The sequence below is a fragment of the Paramormyrops kingsleyae genome, chromosome 20 (assembly GCF_048594095.1).
Source record: "Paramormyrops kingsleyae isolate MSU_618 chromosome 20, PKINGS_0.4, whole genome shotgun sequence".
Classification (NCBI taxonomy): Eukaryota; Metazoa; Chordata; class Actinopteri; order Osteoglossiformes; family Mormyridae; genus Paramormyrops; species Paramormyrops kingsleyae.
Window position 1 is genome coordinate 17439099 of NC_132816.1, and position 24051 is coordinate 17463149.

The 24051-nt window shown below is 50.0% G+C and overlaps 2 protein-coding genes across 4 annotated transcripts in view; one reads left to right on the forward strand and one right to left on the reverse strand.

Moving 5' to 3' along the window:
- The first annotated feature begins 43 nt into the window (after positions 1 to 43).
- On the forward strand, positions 44 to 15136 carry zranb1a (zinc finger, RAN-binding domain containing 1a). The gene is made up of 10 exons (XM_023830927.2): positions 44 to 149; positions 2461 to 3354; positions 7561 to 7748; positions 9293 to 9446; positions 9781 to 9852; positions 10185 to 10383; positions 10514 to 10634; positions 10901 to 11030; positions 12430 to 12659; positions 13260 to 15136. Exons 2-10 carry the CDS (start codon positions 2526 to 2528, stop codon positions 13476 to 13478), a joined length of 2142 nt encoding a protein of 713 aa, XP_023686695.1. The 5' UTR covers positions 44 to 149; positions 2461 to 2525; the 3' UTR covers positions 13479 to 15136.
- Positions 15137 to 16240: 1104 nt separating this feature from the next.
- The window catches only part of LOC140581310 (C-terminal-binding protein 2), a 66568-nt gene continuing 58757 nt past the window's right edge, over positions 16241 to 24051 (reverse strand). For 2 of the 3 annotated variants that reach the window (XM_072703532.1, XM_072703533.1), the window contains 5 exons: positions 23092 to 23306; positions 21343 to 21473; positions 19440 to 19567; positions 18909 to 19026; positions 16241 to 17832 (listed from right to left, as the gene is read on the reverse strand). In XM_072703532.1, coding sequence (XP_072559633.1) covers positions 17652 to 17832; positions 18909 to 19026; positions 19440 to 19567; positions 21343 to 21473; positions 23092 to 23306 — 773 coding nt within the window. In that variant the 3' untranslated portion in view covers positions 16241 to 17651. Of the gene's footprint in view, positions 17833 to 18552; positions 18628 to 18908; positions 19027 to 19439; positions 19568 to 21342; positions 21474 to 23091; positions 23307 to 24051 lie in introns of all 3 variants that reach the window. The other variant, XM_072703534.1, reaches the window with a different exon arrangement.

A 24051-nucleotide genomic window follows, 5' to 3' on the forward strand; every position in this document is an offset into this window, starting at 1 on the left:
ACGGGACTGGACTGGACTGGACTGGACTGGACTGGACTGGACTGGACTGGACTGGACTGGACTGGACGGAGCAGGAGCAGACGGGACGGCTCGGAGGGGCTGCTGCAGTCGGGCACCACGGAGAGGAGGAGTATAAACACAGGAGAAAGGTAAGGCCCCGCGGGGCGAAGCGCCGAAGCTGGGAGGGTACGGCTGGCAGCGCCGTACAGCCGCGCACGGTGGCCGAATCAATGGTGCTTAAAGAGAGAGAGACGCGGCTTGATGCTTAACTGGCCGGACCGGGAGCCCCTAGTCCGTCTGCCGTGCGCCGACAGGCCCGCTCACGTCTGGCATCTGTTTCGGCGGCTTTCAGTCGCTTTGCGCAGCCTGTCCCGAAAGTTGGCCGCATGACCATGAAGCCGGTGACACCCCGGAGCTGCGTGTCACGCTAGTGTCGGAGTGTCGCGCGCGGTGTCACGGTGTATCACGGTGTCACAGTGTTACATACACCCCGGAATGCACGGACACACGAGTGGGAGAGCTGTGCCGCCGGCAGGTGACTGGGGACATTATGGACGTTGGGATGAAGTTTCCTAGGGCACAGAAGACTGTGTCTGTGCTATAATAATAATAATAATAATAATAATAATAAAATTGTGATTTGTTCGACTCAAAGGCAGAGAAGGGCTCCCAAACTGACTGCTGGTAAGGTCTATGCCTGTACTCTGTGCTATCACGATTTCTCTGCAACCCCTTTGTAAATATCTGCGTAATTGGCGTCTGATGTCGGTGGTTCATGCATGGCTGTGCCGACTGCGTTCGGGTTTGGGTAGAGGAAGTTTCTACGCTGTCAGCTGACCTTTACTTCGGTCATTTAACAAGGAAGCACGCAGGCTAGCCAGCTAGTTAGATGGTCACGCTGCAGTTGGTCAGGATTTTTTGTAAAGTGCTTTTTGTTGGGTGTAAATTAGTAAGGCTGACGGCAGAGCACCCTCAGTAGTCGCAGGTGTTCTGTTCCAGTTAGACACTGACAGGACTCTCCTCTGAACTGAATTTAGTCACGTCTCTGCCTCCATAACCACATTACACCAATCTAAATTAACATTTTAGGTTTCACCTTCTAGGTAAACACATCCAGACCCAGCGTTTTATAGTGTCAAAAGTTGAAGTAAAACATCAGGTCGTTCTCCACAAAGCACATCTTCAGTTGCTTATTATATTTTTGTATTAACCTTTTCTATGTGAAACTCCATTGTTGTGCATAGAGGTGATTTCCTGGGATACGTAATCACACCCTAGCCCAGTGCAAATAAACCCTTGTAATAATGCCGTTTGTTTAGCTCTGGAGTTGAATATCCCTGATCCCTTGTACGTAAAAACCGCTTGGGGCATGTTTACATGACTAGTTATGGTTCTAACAGAGTGGATTTGATTATTTCGCTTCTTCCCAGTGTCTGACAGTGAGTCATATGAGTGTTCTCTCTGTTCTTATGAGCAGGTTTTCAAAGTTACTTTTGTTGCCAAAGTTGCATGGCCTTGCATAGGCAAATTCCTTAGTGGTGTATGTTTCCATTTTTGTGCTGTGTTTGTAAACTCCAGGGCATGCCTGCAATACTTTTCTTAGGTTTGGGGAGTTGAAATTGTGCCTTAGATCGAAATGTTCCTGGTAGCTTTCTGTTCTGTACGAACGGACTCGTCCTGTGTTGTTGCGGTGTCTGTTTGTGTGTGGAGTTGGGCCAGCACAACTAGGCTGTGTGTTCTTTATGTGTTTTATGTCCAAGCACAGCGGGGTGTGTCAAGATGGAGGGAGTGTCGTTGGCACAACAGACATTGAGGAATTTGATAATCAAACCAGCCCAAGCTCTGGGAAATCTGCTTCATAGGGTTTACTTGCTTGAATTGGTATAATTTTAAGATCATGGGTTTTTTTTTTCCTAAATGACTATTTGCAATGCGGTTTTACAGTCTCACTGGTCTTTTTCCCAAATTTTTTTCAAATATTAAACTTGCAAGCCAGCTATTGACTTACCCATTGCAGTTCATTACAATGGACCGCTAGTACTAAATATAGGTGATCGCTGTAATTCCTGCATATATTTTAGTATCTATTTTGAAAGTAGAAACCACAACGCCTGTTCTTAATGATGTTGACTTGTAAACTTAAGGTTGTTCGTTCAAGGCTGTCTTGGACTTAGCTTGGGTGGCCTGTTGCATAAACTTGAGTAAAATTGCAAGTTGCATGTGAAAGAGTATCAGCTTAGCATCTGAATGCTATAGCTCGGTGATTAATATGTATTGAGCGAACCTGAAGTATGTTTCCATATTGATTTGCATGACTGTTGACCTCAGGATTTGATACTCAGACTTTTGGGGCTAGCTGCTGTGCGGTGCTTACACACCCGGACGTGCTGTCGCTGTTTCTGGCCAGCAGCACCGCGGTTGCAGCACTGATGCAGACGTGCATCTGTTTTTGTTTTCCAGCTGCCCTCTTCCTGTCTCCCCTCCTCGACAAGGGAGTCGGTCTGCACGAGGGTGACTGGCCAGCCATGACGGAGCTGGGCGTGAAATGGGCTTGCGAGTACTGCACGTACGAGAACTGGCCGTCGGCGATCAAGTGCACCATGTGCCGTGCTCAGAGGCCCAGTGGAACCATTATCACCGAGGATCCCTTTAAGAGCAGCCCGGGCTTGGACGCCGGCCGGGAGTGGGACCCACAGTCGACGGAGGGCGGTAGCAGCCTGCTTATCTGTCCAGACTCGAGTGCCAGGCCCCGCGTCAGGCCCACAGGCCCGGCCGAGGCGGCCAGCAAGTGGTCCTGCCAGATGTGCACGTACCTGAATTGGCCGCGTGCCATTCGCTGCACTCAGTGCCTGTGCCAGAGGGAGCGAGCTCGCAGCCCCACCGAGGCGCCCCAGTCATCGGGCTCCGGCGGCCGTCCCACACCTGTGCCGCATCATCCGGTGGACCCCTGCGAGGAGTACAACGACCGCAACCGGCTCAACACGCGCGTGCAGCACTGGACCTGCGCCGCCTGCACCTACGAAAACTGGCCCCGGGCGCGCAAATGTGCAGTGTGCGACCACCCGAGGCCCAACGCCGGCCCAGAGGCCATCAAGCTGGCCGAGTCCGAGGAACCCTCGCCCATCATCAATGAGCAGGACCGTGCCCGTTGGCGGGGAGGGTGCAGCGGGAGCCAGCGGACGTCCCCGCCCACCTCCAAGAGGGGGTCGGAGGTCAAGATGGACTTCCAGAGAATCGAACTGGCGGCAGGTGCGGTCAGCACCAAAGAGGAGCTGGAGATGGACTTCAAAAAACTGAAGCAGATCAAAAACAGGATGAAGAAGACAGACTGGCTGTTTCTGAACGCGTGTGCCGGTGAGTGGTCACTAATCGCGCTAAATACAGACGGGGAACGCGTACATTCGTGCTGCTTCTGTCTTAATGACGGGGCGCTCGTGTGAAGCTGATTATGCTACACTGCTGTTTTGCACATCACCTTGGGTTGTGGAATCTGCTAATAGTTAATTACGCTAATAATTGTCTCTCAGTTCCACTTGGTACGCAGTTATCCTGCGGCCTTCCCTCCTCCAGAAGCATATTAGCCGCATTAGGATTCTGTTACCCCGCTGTGTGTCTGAATAACACTGGCATTGTGAAATCCGGCATTATCTACCCCCCCCCCCTCCAGTGTGATGTCACGGTGTCAGTCTACGGTTGCCGTTGTACCAGAGGCTAACGCTCGTCCTTTTACTCTCGATTGGCCTGTCCCTATTGTTGGTTCGCCTTGCCAGCAGGGTGAAGGCGTTCTGCGATCGGCACACGCTCCACTTCACGCAAACAGGAACAAAGTGTCGCTTGTTCATTTTACCCGGCATTCAGGCATCTAGAAGGATGCTGAACTTTATCTTCAGGAGGTGTGGTGAGGTTAATCTGTCTCTGAGTTGTTATATGGCCAAAAAAGAACCACAAACCTGTTCTGGATTTACAGGTGGCCTGCATACCTACGCTCTAATCACATGTATGTATATATGTATTAATATTTTTATTATTATTATTATTTGGCTTTTGAAGGTAACTAGGTAGATTGACTCCCTGTTCCGTCATCTGGCTTATGATATGATTTACGTAGAACGTTGTGATTCATTCTTCATTAAGGACGCTGTTATCTCCCAGCTCAGGGTGTTTCGCTGCATTGCTTAGCTCATTGATTGCCAGTAGGTTCTTGTGTTCTGTCCATGACTTTCTTTAATTTAGCATGACTTAGGAGATGTCCTATTTTTAATATTTGCCAGGGCTTTTTAAGCTACCCCCCCCCCTTCCTTGTTGAGTTGCTGGGTTTATTTTAAATTTGGCTTTCCATTGATATATTTAGTGTCTGAATGTGTCGGAATAACTGCTGACATTTTCGGCCGCTGCGCTGGCTGGAGTTTGGGGGATGCTGTTGGGGAGTTCTGCTGGCAGGGGTTAGGTAAGTGGGTACAGGGAGCGAGCCAATCAGCGGCTGCGCCTCGGGTTGGTGGGAGGACATGCCGTCCTCCATGCTTCCAGAAGAGAAAGGCGAAGCTGTGATGACTTCTGCTTATCAGTGACAGGAAACTCCATGCGGGGGGGCCACCAGGATGGGATGGGGTTGCAAAGATCAGTTTTCTACAGTTGCTTACACCCCCCCCCCCCCCCCCCCCCCCCAAGGCAGCCAAGGTCCAGAGACGCTGCTGGTGCTCAAATCAAACGGGCTTGTAAACATTGTCGCTTCAATACCGAGCCAAGCATACTGCAGTAAAAATAGCTCACGGCAAATGTATGAGGTGTAAATAAGCAGCCATAACCCAAGGTTTTTAACCGTGATCATGCTGCTTACTGTATATTTCACCTCTGCTGTGTGTGTGTGTGGACATTCCATTTTACGATCTACCTGCTGTTCAGACCTATTATTTCAGTACGAGACCCAGGACCTTAGTTGTAGCTTGTATTTTATAGGCTTTATTTGTTTAGCAGCAGTCTGTGTCCTTGTCATTGTACGTTAGCGTGAGTATTGACCTTTTTCCCCTCTCTGTTTGCATAAACATGAACCTTTATCAAAGGTTAGGCACCTCATTCAAGGCTGTAGCCTTTCACCTATATTTCACTCCAAAGTAGTGGGTTTTCACAATGGCGCTGCTGGTGAAATCACTCCTATACCCCCGCAGAATGTGTGACTGCACCCTCCCCGAGAACGAGGCTTTCAAGGTCAGGAGATCTGGTTTAGAAATGCTCTTGGCTAGGCACCCAATTCATGCCAGAGGAAGTCATGGGTGTGTGTGATCATTTTGCTCAATTCTCCCCCCTTTTTTTTTATTTATTATAAACTTTTATGGCTCCATGAGGTTGGATGAGCTCTCCCTTGCCATCCATCGTGACTGTAAATGATGCTGGATTAATGGCACACTGGAGTATCCTTCTTCTGGATCGTATCCAGAAGTAATGGATTAAGCGACATCCAGTTAATCTGCTAGACAGCACAGGATATATAGGTTCTATAAAAAATGCCTGATAGCATTGGAGGCATTTCTTGATTACATGAGTCATCGGCTGTAGTTAAGGCAGATATTAATCCTGTAAACTTTGAAATGGAAGCTGGGACGTCTGGCTGAATCGAGGCAGGCCTGTAATAAAATGCTTTGGCATTACTGTGTTGTGTGGTGTGGGTGAGACCATTTCACAATGCTGGTTCAGAGAGTGTTCTGGCTTTCCCAGTGCAAAAAAAAAAAACGGCAAACCACCCCAGTGTTTGGGGTTCTCCTATTGGTTGTATCTTTTTATGTATGTAGGTTTGCGGCCATTAAATGTCAGTGTCTGTCAGACAGCTAAAGCTGGATCATTTTTCTTTGCAGAGCTGTTGCATGTTGCGTCAGTGGCCTTTGGAGTTTTGTTTACGAGGCTCCTGTGTTAGTGTTTAACTCGCCGTTGTTCTCCAAGAGTAAATAGCTTCTGTGCTGTCATGGTCTGCTGAAGGTCTGTCCTCTGGCTGTCGCGCAGTACCCGTTAAAGGGCGCCCGGACCTTGCCGCGGGCTCAGACCCAACTTCCCAGGGTAATTCGGTACCCTGGCGAATCGTGCCCTTGCGGATGGCGCCCATTTTAAAATTAGCTGGCACCTTCTGAGCTGCTTTCTTTAACCTTGCTGAGAAATCGAGCTTGGGGAGCCGTGAACGATGTTGCAAAGCGGTATGTGCAGTCAGCAGCCCTTAAGATGGGGGGGCTGATGGGGGGGGGGGGGGGGGGGGGACTCCTTATTTGGACAGACGGTACTTGTCTGCTGTTACCTTAATGATCCAGGAAGCCAAGACTAAAAGGGGTGTATGAGTTTGCTGAGGACAGAACCATCGCATAGTGATGGTGTATCTGCCACGTGGCTTTGGCCAGTGGCTTCCTCGTTCCCCTTGTGTGCGTATGACTGAGAGGAGTGTCTGGTTTGGTGTCGGGAGCCATGGAAGGCATAGGGGGCGCTATGGAGGCAAACTTATTCTTGTGTGCTTGGGCTGGTTTCTGCCACTTGTCATAGGGAGTCCTTGCATTCAAGATGCTTTTGACCAGGGGTGGCCAATCTTATCCGCAAAGGGCCGGTGTGTATGTGGGTTTTTGGGATAACCTGTAGGTCAGCTGTTCAAACCCAGGTGTGAGGACTCTTTAGCCAATCAGTCCTCTAATTAGTAATCTAATTAGCGAGTTGCAGCGAAAACCCGCACACACAGCGGCCCTTTGCGGATAAGATTGGCCACCCCTGCTTTTGACCTTGAACAGACGGGGAAGGACTCGCTCCCTCTCTCCTACCAAACGGACCTGGAGCCAGTAAATGTGGATGGATGGGGGTTGTGTGGATGGGGGGGTTGTGGTGTAGTGTGGGCTGTAGCTCCAGGCAGTGAAGGAATATGCGGTGCTGTCTCTTCAGCTGGGTTCTTCTGAAATGTGTGTGTGCGTTGGACATGAGGAGGTGTTTTCAGGGCCTTCAGAGTCTACAGGGCTCACTTTTTCTTTTATTCCAACTCCGGGGAGCCGTGGGTACCATCGCAGTTATGTGGGTATTTTGAAGAATGCCGTGACTGCTGACTCCCATAGTCCCCATCTGGATGGATGGGTGGATGCTGGCTGTCAGTAAAATCTGGGTTTTATAGGCCTGTTGTGATGGTGTGAGTTCAGAATTGTTAAGATAAATTTCAAACGTCATAATGACAGTTATTCGGATGGATTTTTAGCTTGGTCTTCCAGAAATGCTTGATGTTCACCTGAAGGTCCCCAGATGAAGTGGATTTCTAATTCGGTATAGCAGCCCACGAGCTCCAATGGAGAGATGTGGTGCATGTAGAAGAGCGGATATGGGCTTCAGATCCAGAGAGCAGCTCGCGTTGGCGCCATGCGCGGGTCATGGCATGTTTGGAGTCTGAGATGCAGAAGCCTTTTATCATTTCTGATTGTGTTTCAACGACCGATAGAATAATGTGCTTACAGACTGTCAGTCCAGCATAGGTCTTCTTGTTTAAACTGCCCTTGAGCTGTCCAGACTCAGCGAGCTGATCCATTCCCCCGCGCCCCACTGCCGTCGCAGGTGTGGTCGAGGGAGACCTGTCTGCGGTGGAGGCATACAAGTCCTCGGGGGGTGACATCGCACGGCAGCTCACCGCCGACGAGGTGCGCTTGCTCAACCGGCCGTCGGCCTTCGACGACGGCTTCACCCTGGTCCACCTAGCCATCCGCTTCCAGAGACAGGACATGCTTGCCATTCTTCTTACGGAGGTAAGGTCCAAGAGCTGGATAATACCTATATTGTTATATAATAAGTGACTAATGGATAACGCTAATGGCCTTTTAAGGGGAGATTAATGAAGACGGTTATGAATTAGTCGTTCACACCTAGAGCATGATCAGGCCATCAATACTGAGAGTAGTTCTTTGGTGTTATGGTGGGTTCTCTCCTGTGCCTTGAATTACCAGTGGAGCACAGATTGGAGGCTAGCATAATGGCCCACCTGCTTGCTGCTTTGGGGATTAGATGTGGGATTATCCAAACTGTGCCTCTGATTGGCTCCCCGCCTGTGACAGGATAGCAGGCAGGCTGCATGGTGATTACTGAATGCAAGGAAGGCCACTCGGTGACACGGACACCCTCCTGTGTCAAGCAAAATAAATGCAATGGCAGATTTACTGATTTAAGTATATTTGTTTTTGGTAAGATTGATCCTATTTGCTGGGAAACCGCATAAATTAATCTTTGACTTGGAAGTACATCTTGGACATGAGTAGGAATCTAGATGTCTGTTTTGTAGAATTCTGTTGTTCTGCTCTTCTTGAACAGTTTAAACCATTGTCACTGGAATAGACCTGGTTTGTTTTTCCTGTCGAGCATGGGTTAGGGTTTCAGTTTGGGTTAACTTGGGTTTGTGTTTTCCGTAGTTGTTTCTGCTCTGTAGAATATAATTCATGAGAGAAGCCTTTCGCTGCTATCCCTTCATCTCCTGCAGATTGCACTCTTCCAAATGACATTCGCTAATCTGAATGGCTGTTGTCAACAAAGCACATTAATCCTGACATTGGTGATTTGCAGAAATTTTGTCTGGTGTGGTTTATACAAAAATATTATTCATTTAGTTCGACGTAAATCATCCAGTTCACGGCAGATTGCTTCACTTCCTGATGGGTTACTGGATGTGTCGGGTGACTATTATCCCGCTGTGCAGATCCTGGTGTATTTGTGCAGTCTATGGGCTGCGCGGCCGTGTCCGTGTGTCGCGCTGGGAGGGCAGCCTCCTTCACCGGCGTGTCTGGGCTACTCACTGAAAGCCTACAGCTCGGAGTCAGACTGCGGCACCATCCGCTGACAAGCCCAGCTGCAAATGCAGAGTGTCGCTTATCGCGTATCACTTTTGTACACGAACGGTGCCAGCTCTCACCGTGCGACTTGGTGATGGATGGTGGCGTGTGTGTTAAGCGTGTCCATGTGCTGAAGCAGGCTGATTTGAACGATTTTTTAAAAATGTACATATAATTATTTTTCCTGCACGTGTGCAACCCTGAGTAGGATTCAGCCCAGGCTAGTGATCTCTCTGCAGTGTCTGCCCTCCCCCCCAGGCTGCCCCACCAAGAGAGAGCTTCTTGGCTTGTACGGTAATGCGGGGCAGGGAGGGGCAGTCTCAGTGCCCGGCTTTCGTTTTTGGTATTTTTTTCCGCTTTTATGGGAGAAGGAAGGGAGGTGGCTTGTCACTTGGGCGGAGGGACAGAAGTGTGATCGCGTTCACTTCTCCTTGTGCGTGACCCCATCACCCCTCCCCCCCAACCCTCAGGTCTCCCAGCAGGCGGCGAAGTGCATCCCGGCCATGGTGTGTCCGGAGCTGACGGAGCAGATCCGCCGGGAGATCGCCGCCTCGCTGCACCAGCGCAAGGGCGACTTCGCCTGCTACTTCTTCACTGACCTGGTCACCTTCACTCTGCCTGCAGGTGAGAAGCCTCATCTCGTTGTGTTATTGGCCACTTGGGGTGTAGGTGCTGGAACCCTTAACATAGTGCCCCCTGCTGATTGTTCTGGGGATTGCTGCCATTTTTTAGTTGTATAAAGGCAATTCCTGTCATGGGCCTGTCATTTCTGGGATAGGCTGTGGACACCCATGACCCTGCACAAGACAAGCGGGTATAGAAGATGGCTGGATATACACACATATACACATGCAGCTGCCGTTGGCCCCCTTGGTTGGATGATTGGTCAACATCAGCGCCAGTTTGACGCGTCCTTTCCACACGACGTTTGTTTTAACGCACTTTGAATCGTTCACAGATATTGAGGACTTGCCTCCAACAGTTCAGGAAAAGCTGTTCGACGAGGTGCTGGACCGGGACGTGCAGAAAGGTAGGCAGATACTTTGGGTTGTTCAAAAATGCAAATAAATATTCATCTTGGCACCTTCTTGGTTCTTTCGTGACAGTCATTTGTCTGCAGTTGAATTTCACTTAAATCAGGCTAAAAATATGACATCGGGACTTCCTGTATCGGGTAACAGTTCCTTTCAGGCTGGGCCGCTGTAGTGGAAGTGAGGTGTCATGTGACCCGTCCAGCAGCCGCGATAGGCTGTAGTGGAAGTGAGGTGTCATGTGACCCATCCAGCAGCCGCGATAGGCTGCTGGGCGTCGTTCCAGCCTGCCCGGAGTGGCCCTTGGTAATGACTGCACCCCCCAAAACAGAGCTAGAGGAGGAGGCTCCCATCATCAACTGGTCGCTGGAGCTGGGCACGCGGCTGGACAGCAGGCTGTACGCGCTGTGGAACCGTACGGCTGGAGACTGCCTGCTGGACTCGGTGCTGCAGGCCACGTGGGGCATCTACGACAAGGACTCGGTCCTGCGCAAGACACTGCATGACAGCCTGCACGACTGCTCGCACTGGTAGGCCGCGCGCCACAGGGATGGAGGCCGGCCGGCCGGGATGGGGGGGTAGGGAGACGGCCTAGGGCTTTCTGAGGGAGCCGCGGCGATCTCGTTCTAGAGTAGCGAGCTGTGTGCCTCGTGATTTCAGGTTCTACACGCGGTGGAAGGAGTGGGAGTCGTGGTACTCACAGAGCTTCGGCCTGCACTTCTCCCTCAGGGAGGAACAGTGGCAGGAGGATTGGGCCTTCATCCTCTCGCTGGCGAGCCAGGTACGCCACCCCCTGCTGGACGGTTTGCTCTTCCTGCTGAACTGACCTGTTTATCCTGATAAGCCGGCATCTGGCCCGGCTCTCTAAATGATGCTTTTGCCACCAGCGAGTAAGAAAAGCATTTTGTCATTTGCTAGAATGAGTGGCATTTACCCTCGACTGTTAGCTGGCTCTGTGTTTAGGTTGTTTTCAGCTGGTCTATTCCTCCAGACCCCTTCTGACTGAATGGTGCTCATGTCCACCCCCCCCCCCCCATTCTTCCGCAGCCTGGCGCCAGCCTGGAACAGACTCACATCTTCGTGCTTGCGCACATTCTTCGTAGACCAATCATAGTTTATGGAGTGAAGTATTACAAGAGTTTCCGTGGCGAAACATTAGGGTACACGCGCTTTCAAGGTGAGTCTTGTTGTGGGGGAAACCGTACACGGCTACCGAAGATGGTGTCTCGAGTTGCGGGCTTTACACACGAATCTGCAATGTTAGCCCCGCCCCCTTTTTAGAACGACCCGCCCCACTGGGGGGAAAATGGTAACACTTCATGATGTTCATTCTGTTTTATGAATGATAGTTTAAAAATATCACAGCGGAGAAACCTGATCCTTTTAAAGATGGCGTACAGTGAGGCTCCTCTGAGCTCTGCAGTTTAGATTCCTTCGAGAGAAGAGATAAATTACAGGTTTTAAAAATTGTTTGTGTCTTAAAAGGCCAATGGCCGTCTTCTGTCCCCGGACTGCAGTGTCTGCCAGACATTTGCAAAGCGACTGAAAGAGCAGAGCGTCATGTTATTTATGATTTTCTTTGTAGTTTATCGCAGTTGGCTGTTTTTCTGCACGAGCTGTCTTTTTATGACCGTGTTAGATCAAAGTGTACGCAGTTTTAAGAGTGTGACATTTTTTTTTGGTAGCATTCTCTCGTTAAGCGCGTGATTCGTCTGTCGTTTCGAGCTCCGGCGCTGAGCAGCCGTGCTGCCGTATGACATTAATTACGAGCCTGAGCGAGAATCGGAGTGAAAGGGTGTCTGGTTACAGCTGCCTCTGCAGTGTCTGGTCTGGTTTTGGGGCCCCGGGTGGAAGGACAGTGCGCGTTTTGACGAACGAGGCGTGGCGTTTAAAAGGAACAGAAACCTGACAAGCAACATCATGAGCGACGGCACCGATTAGTGTGGCCAGGCGTTTGTGATGTCGCTGGGTTACATCATTTCAGCCGTCGGTGCTAAAGGTCAGCGTTTTGTGGAAGCATAATAGGGGTGCGGGGCGAAAACATGATCCGGTAACAGGCAGCAGAGACGGTCGGAGGTGAAGGGTTCCCATCAGCTGTGATAACCTGTATCTGCCGGTAACAGATGGAGATGTAGAAGATACTGTGGGATCCAGTTAACTTAGTTTAACCAGCAGTGTGGGACTTTGAGGCTAGGAGTGACGGTCCTGTAAGGGTGGCCGGCGAATGTCTGTAACGGTCAGACCCCAAGCGCGTGTCACTGAGCGAACACTGTAAAGATGCATATATTTTTAATGCAGGCTGACAGACGAAACTGGCGTTAAAGCCGCTGGTCAGACTGGGCGTGATGCAAAGCCTGCTCTTAATAGGCCAGTTTACACCGCTATTTATACTCGATCACAAGGCGCTTGTATTGAATGTGATTTCTGCATTTTTGCCAACGGTATTTTTAGCTCTCTGAACTGTGTCAGAGAGGTTCTGTGTCAGACGTGTTTGCAGGCCAGCTGATGATCATCCCGTGCACTAGATGGCGCCATACATTGGCGCTGGGTTTAACGGGCCCATTCCCTCTCCACAGGGGTGTACCTGCCTTTATTGTGGGAACAGAGCTTTTGCTGGAAAAGCCCCATTGCTCTTGGTTACACAAGAGGCCATTTCTCTGCACTGGTGGCCATGGAGAACGACGGCTACGACAATCGAGGCGCGGGCGCCAACCTCAACACTGACGATGACGTCACTGTCACCTTCCTGCCCTTGGTGGACAGCGAGAGGAAGCTGCTGCACATACACTTCTTGTCAGCGCAGGAGGTGAGGCGGGGGGGGCAGGTTTGACCGGCTCCCGGGCCTTGGGCGTGGACTGAGGTCTCAGCCAATGGCGTGCATGCTAATCCAGGCCGTCCATTGGTGCAGTTCTCTCTCTGGTTAAGAATCAGAATCCATTTATTTGCCATATGTAAAAAAAATTACAAGGACTTAATTTTGTTGGTGGTTAGGGTATATGGGTATACAGTTGTCAACATACTGTTAGAAATATACAGATACACAAAACAATATATGGAAAAAAAAACGGATATGAATAGAAAAAAAATAAACAAACATGTAGGCATGTAAATAAGGATAAGACGACAAGATGTGGGCTATAAACAGTTCGTGGGGTGTGCAAATAAGTTTGAGTATAAAGTTCAGAGTGTGACTAATTGTGGGAAGGTCCTGGGTGGAGAAGCTGCTCAGAATTGTCATTGTACTCGGTGGCTCTGGTTGCCTGTGTGGTTGCTAGGTTACTGAGTGCCTGTGTCTTAGTGAGTCCGCCCCCTAGAGGTCGGTCAGTGTTACTGCAGTCGGTCTGTCGGCGTCGCCAGTCACTTGCCGTTTTGCGTCTCCGGCGCTGACGTGTGTCCGTCCGCATAGATGGGGAACGAGGAGCAGCAGGAGAAGCTGCTGCGGGACTGGCTGGACTGCTGCGTGACGGAAGGCGGCGTGCTGGTGGCGCTGCAGAAGAGCTCGCGGCGCAGGAACCACCCGCTCGTCACGCAGATGGTGGACAAGTGGCTCGACGGGTACCGGCAGATCCGGCCCTGCGCCTCACTGTCCGACGGCGAGGAGGAGGAGGACGACGAGGATGAGTGAGCGGGCCGGCGGGGAACGCGGCGCCCGAGCTGGGCGGGACGGGGCGGAGGCGGCTAATTTGGAACTGGAAGGAGGTGGTTCCTGCAGAAATAGAAAAACGCCCCAAAAAACACACATCAGAAGTCAGGAGACGGGAAAGAAAGGAGAAACCGATGGACTGACAGGCCTCATCTTTGCTGCATCACAGAACTGCTATGGGTTCAAATAAAGGATTCGAGTTTACAGCGAGATGTTACGGAGTCCCTCCTCGTATGTAAATCTTTTTCCATAAATGTAATGCATGTGGTTGTTTAAGAAGTTATGTAATAGGGAAAATACCAGCATCTAAAGAATATTTATATTGGTTTATCATGGGCACTTCTTGAAGCACATTTTTAAAATGATTTCCTTACGAGAGGACCACCCCCCGCCCACCCTGTGCTGCCCCAGGATAGACCCGTGATTGGCTGGGGTGTCCAGGGGGTGAAAAGCCAATGAAATCTTACTCTTAAACTGGAGAGTATCTTTAGGAAATTGTGTACTGCAAACACTAAATGACTGCACAGTTTGTTCAATGATTTGGATTAAAAACAGAATTGCTTGGTTGGAGACTGTGAGGCTGAGAAGGAGTTCCTCATTTCAGTGCTTAGTGTGTCTTTGTTTAGAGATTGTGTTGTATCTTTAGCCCGCCCCCCTCCCCCGTCCCCCTTAATGTATTCTTAATGAGTATTTATTTGAGAGGGTAGAAACCTTCATTTCCCGTTTGCTTGGTCTGTGTCTCATGGTCCTCTTCCGTTAATTATCTGGTTGTGAGCGAGAAAAAGCCACATGTGGTTGCTGTGAGGGGGAGGAGAATCTGTAAAAGTTTGTGTTTACCCCCCCCCCCTTTCCTGTGTGTGATTATTTTTTTCTTTCTTTCTTAGTACCTCATTTGAATGTTACCTAGGTGCTCACGGAGGGGGTGGGAGATCGCGGTCAAATGCCACATTCAAAACCAGTGCATTAACATTAGAGTAGAATCCCACTTGTTCTACCTCCCCCCCCCCTTCATTTGGTCCTGGTCTGGGGGGGGGGGATCCTTGGGTGTGTCCCAAATGGGGGGGCTGGGTGTCTCCAAGCTATTTCCATTCCATGTTTGACATCTAGATGACTGAATTTGCCGAAAATGAACCATGGATTGAATTTGCCTATTTGTACACAAAACCTTTATAAGCGGTTTACTATTGGCTGTTGTGTGCGTGTGTGTGCGTGTGCCCTGCCCCCACCAGCCCCCCCCCCCCCTCCAAAAAAATAATAATTACATTTTCATATTTGCAGGACTTCTGAGTTTGGTTCGATATTGTTTAATACAAAGAGCATTTTAAACCAAAGTAAGAGTAGGCAGAGCCATCGCAAATCACGATACAGATGCGTTGAGTGGATCTTTTACTTTAATTTTTTATTTCCATTAGTGACGGCTATTTGGTGGAGTTTTGGGCACTGCTTGTACGTGGCTTCGTATTTATGAAATAGGTATAATTCTTGAGAAGTGAAAGGTTTGACACTTAAGTAACAACATTCACTAGACTCAGTGCACACTAGTGTTTGGGGTGTGCAGGATTAAATTAAGGTAAGTATAAAGACATTTTAAAGTGTTATTTTTAAATTAACATTAAAATATTAAAACTGCTATACACTGACACTGAAGTCCTTGCCTCTTTTAAATCCAAGCTTTACGTTTTTTCAGCGGTGACATCCATTTAAGGTAACTACTTGTCCTATTCTGGGTTGTTTCTGCTATAGGCACAAGGCAGGGAACAACCCAGGATGGGGGGGGGCAACTCATCACAGGACACAGTCACTCACACAAGCACACCAACTGGGGCATGATGGCGCACACACACACACACGCATGCACACACACACACACACGCGTGCCTACAAACAATTTGGTAACTCATATTAATCTCAGCATACTTTTGGACTGGGGGGGGGGGGGGGCAGAGTATCCCCCGACAGCTTGGGAAGAACATGCAAACTCCACATGCGGAGCCATGGCGGAGATTCGAACAGCACTCCCAGAGGCACAAAGCAGCTGTGCTAACCATCCTGCCTCCCGTCAGCAGTAACATTTCCAGGGGAATATAATTCCTTTAACATGCCACGCTTCTACCTATCGGTGGACTCGACCACTGTGAAGGTAAATATATACTTCACTTTTTAATCTGATGCTTTTATGCAAAGCAACTTACAGTGGAGGGAATGGTTACAATTTACGTGGACCCTGGGATTTGAACTCACAACCTCTCCATTGTAAGCACAGTGCTCTACTTATTGAGGTACATGAACTGTAGGTGGTCCCTGTTCAGTGTCTTTAATACGGAATCAACCAATAATTGAGGGGGCAGTTTCAAACTTGGAACTTTCTGTAGCCAATAACCCCGCTCCTCCCTGCCTGCCCAGTTTAAAAGTGATTCGTGAATACTTTACAGAACACCTGTGCCAAATTTGGCGAATTGCCTTCGGCATAAAGAATTGACAACGAAATTTGACAAGAACAGAAGGTTGTGCACCCAATAATCCCTTCACGTTAAGCAAGAGTAGAAAGAGAGTAAACCGCTGTGTTCCCAAATCAATTTGAATTAAAATTTTTCACAATTAAAATGTAGGTATTTTTGAATAAAACAACCTTCAGAGCCCACATTCAAAGTACGGTCTCACCGTTCAGTCAAACTGGAAGTTCAATGTGTTGTGTCAGAGCGCCCCCTTGTGTGCGAATGTAAAAACAACGGAGACAAACTGGATAGGATCTCAGAACTGTATTTTTTATTGGAACTGCACTGAATGCTAAGTGTTCACCTTGTACAAGAAACAAATACAAATACTCACACTAAAAACGAAACGTACTCCTCCTTCGCCTGCTATTGATGGGACACTATTAGGATTCTGCTATTGCTCACAGAGTTGACACCCCCCGCCCCTCCACAGGAGCTCGGAACGGCCTTCGTTAGGAACGGGAAAGCGGGGGCCAGGTCACACAGGTTTATGGTTATAGGGACATTTATCTAGGAAATACAAATCTAACAGACTCCATAAAAGTTTCAACACCAAAAGTGGGATTGGGGCCATTTTATAAAAACACCACCATGGAATTAAGAAGAGTGGGGGGGGGGGGAACTAGAAGGTTTTTATGTTGTTCTCAGACAAAATTTTGGGTTGGGGGAAAAACAAATGTCAAAAAGGGTTTTCCTGAGTAGTAACAAATCATTTCTTTAACCCTTTCCTGTGATTCCCGTCCGGGTGAACATACATAAAAAAACTCAAAACACTTAAGCAGAATTGGACGGCATCTCGGCCCTCCTGTCCATTCGCAGTCTCTGCTGTTGGCCTGGATTGTCAGTCACCAGCCGGGGGCCCCCACTGGAGAGCAGAACACCTACGATCGCGTGGTCCTAAGTCTGAAAATACTCTATGTTAAACACGCATGAATTCACACATTTTACTGAAACCAGCAGAACTGCCACATTTCACACACCTTGCAGTTTTTTGTGGTTCACACAAAAAAATAAAATTTAGTTTAAAACTAAACTTATGCCACGCATTAGGCTGGGGGCTTGCTGTTTGGCCAGGAAAGGGTTAAAGGCGTCTCTCGATTGCCGCTGCTTTGGACAATCTTCTCGTTCCTCCTTTTCTGCCACCTGATAAATATATATACTTTTTATAATACATTTTTACTTTTTATTTCTCACATTGAAGGAAAAAAAATTAAAACATTTTGCGTGCTTAAAAGCAAAAGATTAAGAGGTAATGTCAAGTCACACATTGACAGGAAAGATCTAGGGCAGGGATCAGAGGCTGAGGGGGTGGGGTTAGTGTCCAGTAACAAGAAGGTGTCGTCCGAGCTCTGTGGTTGGTCGATCAGGAAGCAAGTCATCCAATCAGACAAGGAGTGAGTAGGCGGGGCCTGAGCTGCCCCGCCCCCGAAGGCGCACACAACAGTCAAAAAACGTCCAAGAAGAGGAAGAAGAAAAAAAAACAGCTGGCGTTTTCCAAAAAATACAAGAGCTGTACTGAACCAAAAAAGGAAAAGAAAAACTAAATGAAGGGTAGAAATCCACGGAACGTGTTGCGGTCCCCAGTGTGGAGTGGGAGCGGGTGGGCTCACTGTCCCTTGGTCCCGGGTTGAGTGTTGGTCCGAGCTCTCCTGGTGTAGTGCTATTGCTCGGCTAGGTGCTCTCTGGTGTCGCCGTGCTTGGCAGGCTGGTTGGGCGAGGGGGCCTGGGAGGGGTGTGTGCCCGCGGGCATAGAATGGGTGACGGGCACTCCCCCTGGCACTATGCCCTCCATCGTTCCGGGAAGTCCGCCTGGAGCCACGCCCACCACACCTGGCGGATACCTACACAAAACGGAACCGACAGATAGGAAGGTGACATATTAGAATCAAAGGTTGTAAAAAGGTCTGCACTGTAGCGAAACCCAACTCCTTCTCGTTCTCTGGCAGCCCCGCTGATCTCTGAAGGCTGCCAGCAAACCGGGGGGCGGGGGGGGGTCATCAGAAAGATCCCTGACCCCAGCTCACATTCTCGCTCTACCCTCCCCCCGGGTGAATGCACAGCCAATCGGCCGTGACCGCGAGCCACGCCTCCCCCCGGGCCTCAGATCGAAGCAGGCACTGCACAGCAAACAACACACCCCCTCGGAAGATGAGCGTCGGCACTGAACTCGCAATATGAGAAAGGCTCCACACGGCGATGCCGGCAGGCACCCGCAGGTGTGCCGCGCTGGGTTGCCAGAGAGGAGTGTGACAGGCGTGCGAGGATTAGGGACAGAGGGCATCACGCACACGCTCACAGTTAAGAGTCAGGGATATCAGCTTTGCTGCAGATCGGGGGAGACCCCAGGCCAGGAGGCCAGTAGACCGGCTGAGACCAGTTCATTGTTTGCTTGTTTGGTTTTGCCTTTAACAGCGGAAACAGATTCTTACTGTGAGTCGGGTTGGAAAAGGGGGGGGGGGGGGGGTGGATCAGCAATGCAACATTTTAAAATGAGGCATTATGCAAAAAAAAAAAGCTTCCATCCTTGACCAGACAAGAAAGGCCTAGGTCTGAGTATTTACCTGGTTCTGATTTAGGTATATATTTTGTCTTGGACACCACCGGTTGCTATGGCCTGTGGGGTTTGGTTCACTCGGCTGTGTAAAAAAAGCAGTCAGTCCGTTTGTATGAGCGGCTGAGAACATCATCCTTGGGGGGCTATACCCCCCGCCAAGGAACAGTGAGGTCAAAGGCTGCACATTAAGGGCTAGACATCACCTTTCTACTGTACTTCAGAGCATGCACATTTCAGCTGCGCAGTTTGCATTCCGTCAAGGTTTTTTTTTTTTTTCTTTGAGCGGCGTCACGGTCCCGAATAAACAGAAGTAACAGGAACGGGCCCCCGAGCGCTTTTTCAAGTGCGCCTCCCCCTCCTTACCTGTAGGCGGCGCCGTTGAGCTCAGGATGAACGGCCTGCTGGTCCATTAGCGCCCAGGGTGCCGTGGTGACAAAGAACTCTTTGTTGACGCAGTTTCTCAGGCTGTCAGGGATACGGCCTGGAATGGGGGCAGGAACGCATTGAAAGAACGATAATTAAAAAAAAAAACACCATTGATCATACCTGACACAGAAAAAAACCCTTAAAAAACACACCTAGATCCAGATGATGAAAGTGGGACATGATAATGAGAAACAGACCTCAAATAGATCAGGCTTCAATACACAATCTCAAATTAATATAATTTAACAAATGAGATCTCATCTCCCAGACCATCCCCAAGGGTTCATACGCTATGCTCAAACATGGAAGGTAATGATGACATCAATTAAGAGCCCCCTGCTAATGGGTGCACAGAAGCCACTGATGTGGAAATGAGGTGTTGGGGAAATGGGTGGGGGAGGGGGTTTGGTCCTTGGGTGAGTCAGAGGAGGTGGTGAATGTGTGTGGGACCACGGATGTCATCCCTACCGGTGATGGCCCTACGGATCTCCGTGGCGGCAGCCTCCCTCATTTCCAATGACGCTTGCTCACTGTACCACGCCGTGTGGGGGGTGCAGATCAGATTGGGGGCGTCCTTCAGGGGCCCCTGGGCGAAGCTGGGGTTCAAAACACAGCGGGGGGGGGGGGGGGGGGGGGGGGGGAGGCCATCAGCATGGAGCAAAAGCATTCCTCTGACTCCTAATCCCAAACCCCAGGCACCGACGGCCACCAGTCTTACGTAACCAAAAGTACATCATCCACAAAAATTCGGCTGTTTTCTGATTGGTTCTTGTCCTAAAACACGCCTCCTGTCCGCCAAGTTGTCCCCACATTACTTGCACAGTAAGATTGAACACCAATCGGCCATCTGGCAAGCTTCCATACGCAACTGAAAAGCAAATTTCCAAAACTCAGTGCATGGGATACGCTCAAGACAATTTCTATTTTGGAAATTTAGCAAAATTCGTCATTGGATTATATGAGGGCTGGGTGAGTTTTGGTGCCCAAAGCTGCAACATGAGGAAGCCTGACTTTAGGTCACTGGCGGCCAAATCCCAAAAACAGAAAACGGATCGAGTGAGTTTTGGAAATTGGCTCATCGGTTATTAAATTGGAAAAAGTCGTTGGTGTACCTCACGTTGGTTTATATGCAATTTAATCTCCGAAATGCTTACGTGTCTCGCCACGGAATAATGCCCCTGGCAACGTAGGTCCGCAGAGAAATATACTCGATTCTCAGCTGACGCATTTTATTTTGAAAACGCCAATTTTCACTAAATCCACTCCACTGCCATAAGCACGACTGGTTAAGGTTACAAGAAAGCGTAATGAAACGAGTGAAACGTCATGTGAACACAAAAGCAAAGCTTTACCACTCGGGGGAGCGTAAAGCTTTTGGTTAGCGCTTGGGTCCCGAGTGGTCTGTCCCAATCACCTGATGGGAGTGAGGACGCCACCCGGCTGCGACAGGCTGACGGCACAGTGTGTCCATCTGTACCACGGTCGGGTCAGAGTCCGGGCTTTCGTGTGGTGCTGATGCAGTGGAATGGGGGAGGGCTTCCCAGCTCCACACATCCAACTGGAATCATAACCCATTATGCTTCTAACCGCACCCGCAATTAGAGCCCTCCCCCCCCCCCCGCCCCCGCCCCATGTGCGCGACGAGGGATACCCTGCTCAGATATACCTTTCGATTCAGGAATTTACACCCAGAATGACAGTAGGAGTGAGTCACTTTGCAGATAATGGGCAAGCAGAGATTACGAGCAAGCAGGGGCGGATTAACTCATCCTGAGGCCCTAGGCTGACATCAGCATGGACACTCAGGTGCTGCCCAACCATAAGTAGGGCACAGGGTCTTAGGCCAGTGTTTCCCTATCCAGTCCTCAGGGAAACCCCCCCCCCCCCACACACTCCACATTTCCTCCCTCCCAGCTCCCAGCACCCCTGAATCAAATGATCAAGAACAAACCAAATGATCAAACAGGCATTCAGTGTTCTTGATCGTTTGGTTTGTTCTTGATCGTTTGGTCTGTTCTTGATCGTTTGGTTTGTTCTTGATCGTTTGGTCTGTTCTTGATCGTTTAATTCAGGTATGCTGGGAGGGAGCAGGAATATGGACTGTCTAAGGGTGCCTGAGGACCGGGTTGAGAAGCACTAGCCCAGGCTATAGCCTAGCATAGCCTCTGCATTAATCTGCCCCTGATGACAAGGAGCCAGGGTGCGGGGAGGCAGCCCAGAGGATACATACAAACTTTGGAACATAACTGGATTGGCCTGGGATGGCAGCCGATATGATATGTTTTCATGGGCCCCAAACTCTCCTGCGGTGCCCCTGCCCTGGGGAGGGTGACAGCCGGCCCCAGCCGTCCTGCCCCCGGCAGCCGCTCACCTGAAGGGCTCCGACTCGTGGACGTCCAGGGCGGCTCCACGTATCCTGCCCTCCTTCAGGGCCTGGGCCAGGGCCTTCTCGTCCACCAGGCCGCCCCGCGCTGTATTCACCAGGAAGGCGCCCTGGCGCATCTGGGGGGGGGGGGGGGCAGGGAGGGGAATCAAAATCAGAATCAGCTTTTTTAGCCATGTACATTCACACATAAAAGGTTTTTTTCCATTGCTCTCAATTTACGTGCACAGAACAGACATGTAGAAAAAAAAGGCTACAAAATAGACGTTTAAAGCAGATATATATTAAAAAATACATTAAAAATGTGCAAGAGGACCATAGTGCAATGGTGCAGAATGCAAAGATGCTGGAATAAATGTGAAATAAATCTGGAATTGATAGCTGGGTACTATATATACTTGAGGTAAGTGGACTTGACATTATGTACAGCATATTTACAGCATAGTCAGATTTCAGTTTGTAGGTACAGTAGATGTTTAGTGTCTCTGACATCGTGTGACTGCTTGAAGTGTTCATCAGAGTGGCCGCCTGTGGAAATCACATGTGTCCAGTTGTTCCGGCGTGCAGTGCTCTGCAGTGCGTGCCAGAGGGGAGGAGGATTCTTAATCAGAATCGAGCACCACGCTGAATGGCGAAACACTGGCAAGCAAAATACCACGATAGATCAAGCGGATGAAATGCACTTTCTTCGGCACTCAGTCTTTCTGGGTATTAAAAATCTCCCGTCTCGGCTATGGGAGAAACAGAGACACACTTTATTGTGAGGCAGACAGGCCGCAAGTCTTCTCGCTGATCCACGGTGTAAATAACACGCCAAACTTAAAGTGAATGAGGAGCTTCGCACTGTGGCCGCTCCGGGGAGACGGCGTGCGCGGAAGAGTTTGTCAGTGCTTCATCTCGGCCAGCGGGTGGCAGCAGCGCACCAGGCCAGCCTCCACACTGCCCGCGTCGCTTTCAATTGGAGCTAAATGCTGGCTCTCGGCACATCAGATGGAGCGACGAAGAAAATTTGGTCCATCCGTCGGATCGCATATTGTTAAGATACATGTGGACGGACTCCCCGCAGAGAAGATGGAAAGAAATATCTATTTAGCCCGGCCAATTTCAGCAAAAGTATCTGAACTGGGGGGTATCAGACTCCCGTCGGCATAACACTGACTTACATAATCCTTCAATCCTCCCCAACACAAAAAACACACACACAGCTCCGGCAGCCAAAGACACCACATTTCATTTTACATAATTTATTTTACATCAACGGCATAAGTTATAAACACAACACTGTTACAGTTATGTGTGCTGATCAGGCCCAGGCATTCATCTGGGGTCCCACCATAATGGCCTAACAGCTCAGGCTCAGAATGGGGCTTGGATCACATCCCAGGCAGCATAGGGAACATGGCGGGGACTCCCAGGACCAGATGCCAGTCCTTTATAGGGCGCGCACACGCGCACGCACGCACATGCACACGCACACGCGCACGCACACGCACAAATAAATGCAGACACAACTGGCAGTTTAGAGGTGCCAAGTCACCTGACCACCTTTGACCCACGGCAGGGAACCCACACACTACCGGAGAACAAGCAAACTCCACACACGCAGCAGTTGGATTGGAACCCAAACCATCTGTATTAGCATGTTAAAAGCAGCACCCGCTTCCCTCTCCCAAACATCCCCGGAAATGATGCCACTGCAGCCGGCTGGGGGAGGGGCCAGCCCCCCCTCGCACCCACCTGCTTGATGGTGAAGTCGTTGATCAGGTGGTGGTTGTGCTCGTTGAGGTTGCAGTGCAGGGACACGCAGTCGCTCTGGTAGAGCAGGTCCTGCAGCGTGTAGACGCGCTGCACGCCCAGCGAGCGCTCCAGCCCGTCCTGCAGGTATGGGTCGTAGAAGATCACGTTGAAGCCGAACACCTTGGCCCGTACGGCCACCGCCTGGCCGGAGCGCCCTGTGCGGGGAGGGGGGACCGCCACAAGTTAGCCTCACTCGCATGTGAGTCACATGACTCGAGCCACAGTCAGTCATTGGTGCTCCTTGCTGCAGCCATAGGCTGAGATAATGAATTCAAAGAATAATGTTTATAAGCAATGGGGGGGGGGGGGCACTAAAAGGGGTGAGCTGCCCTGAATCAGGATGGGGTGGGGTGGGGGTTCCCAGATGGTGTATCCCTGTACGCAGCATCCAAACCGATTGCAGTATTCACCAAGATAGACCCCCTCGTGGTCTTTGCCTTTTTGTGGCTGATGAAATTTGGACCTCAGGGCAGGTCCCCAGAAGCCAAAGGAAGTCAAAGCTGATTGGCTGATTTGCACTGCACTGCATTTGCATTGGAATAGTAATACAACTAAAAAAAACTGCTAGGACAGTGTCCCTGACCTGGGACGGGGAGGGGGGGGGGCATTGAGTGACAGGGACCCTAAATCTTTGGAACACAATTGGATTGGTCTGGGTTGGGGGCCCAAAGTGATGATTTCATGGGGCCCAAATCTCCAGCAGCGTCCCTTGCCTGCATCTCTAACCGGGGCACTGGCGGAAATCTCAGGTATTATGACAGATTTATGAATGCAGGCCTCTTTGCCACCTGAATAATTTAAATCCTCCACACAGGGACCCAAACAAGTATCTCAAATAAAGGATGATGCCAGACACTGCAAGAGGCACTGCAATTCTGCCTAAAGTCTGTGGGTCCACAA

Coding starts and splice junctions, on each gene's coding strand:
- zranb1a (XM_023830927.2), top strand. CDS start 2,526: ATGACGGAGCTGGGCGTGAAATGGGCTTGCGAGTACTGCACGTACGAG. Junction 3,355..7,560: donor GTTTCTGAACGCGTGTGCCG/GTGAGTGGTCAC, acceptor CTGCCGTCGCAG/GTGTGGTCGAGGGAGACCTG. Junction 12,660..13,259: donor ACTTCTTGTCAGCGCAGGAG/GTGAGGCGGGGG, acceptor CCGTCCGCATAG/ATGGGGAACGAGGAGCAGCA.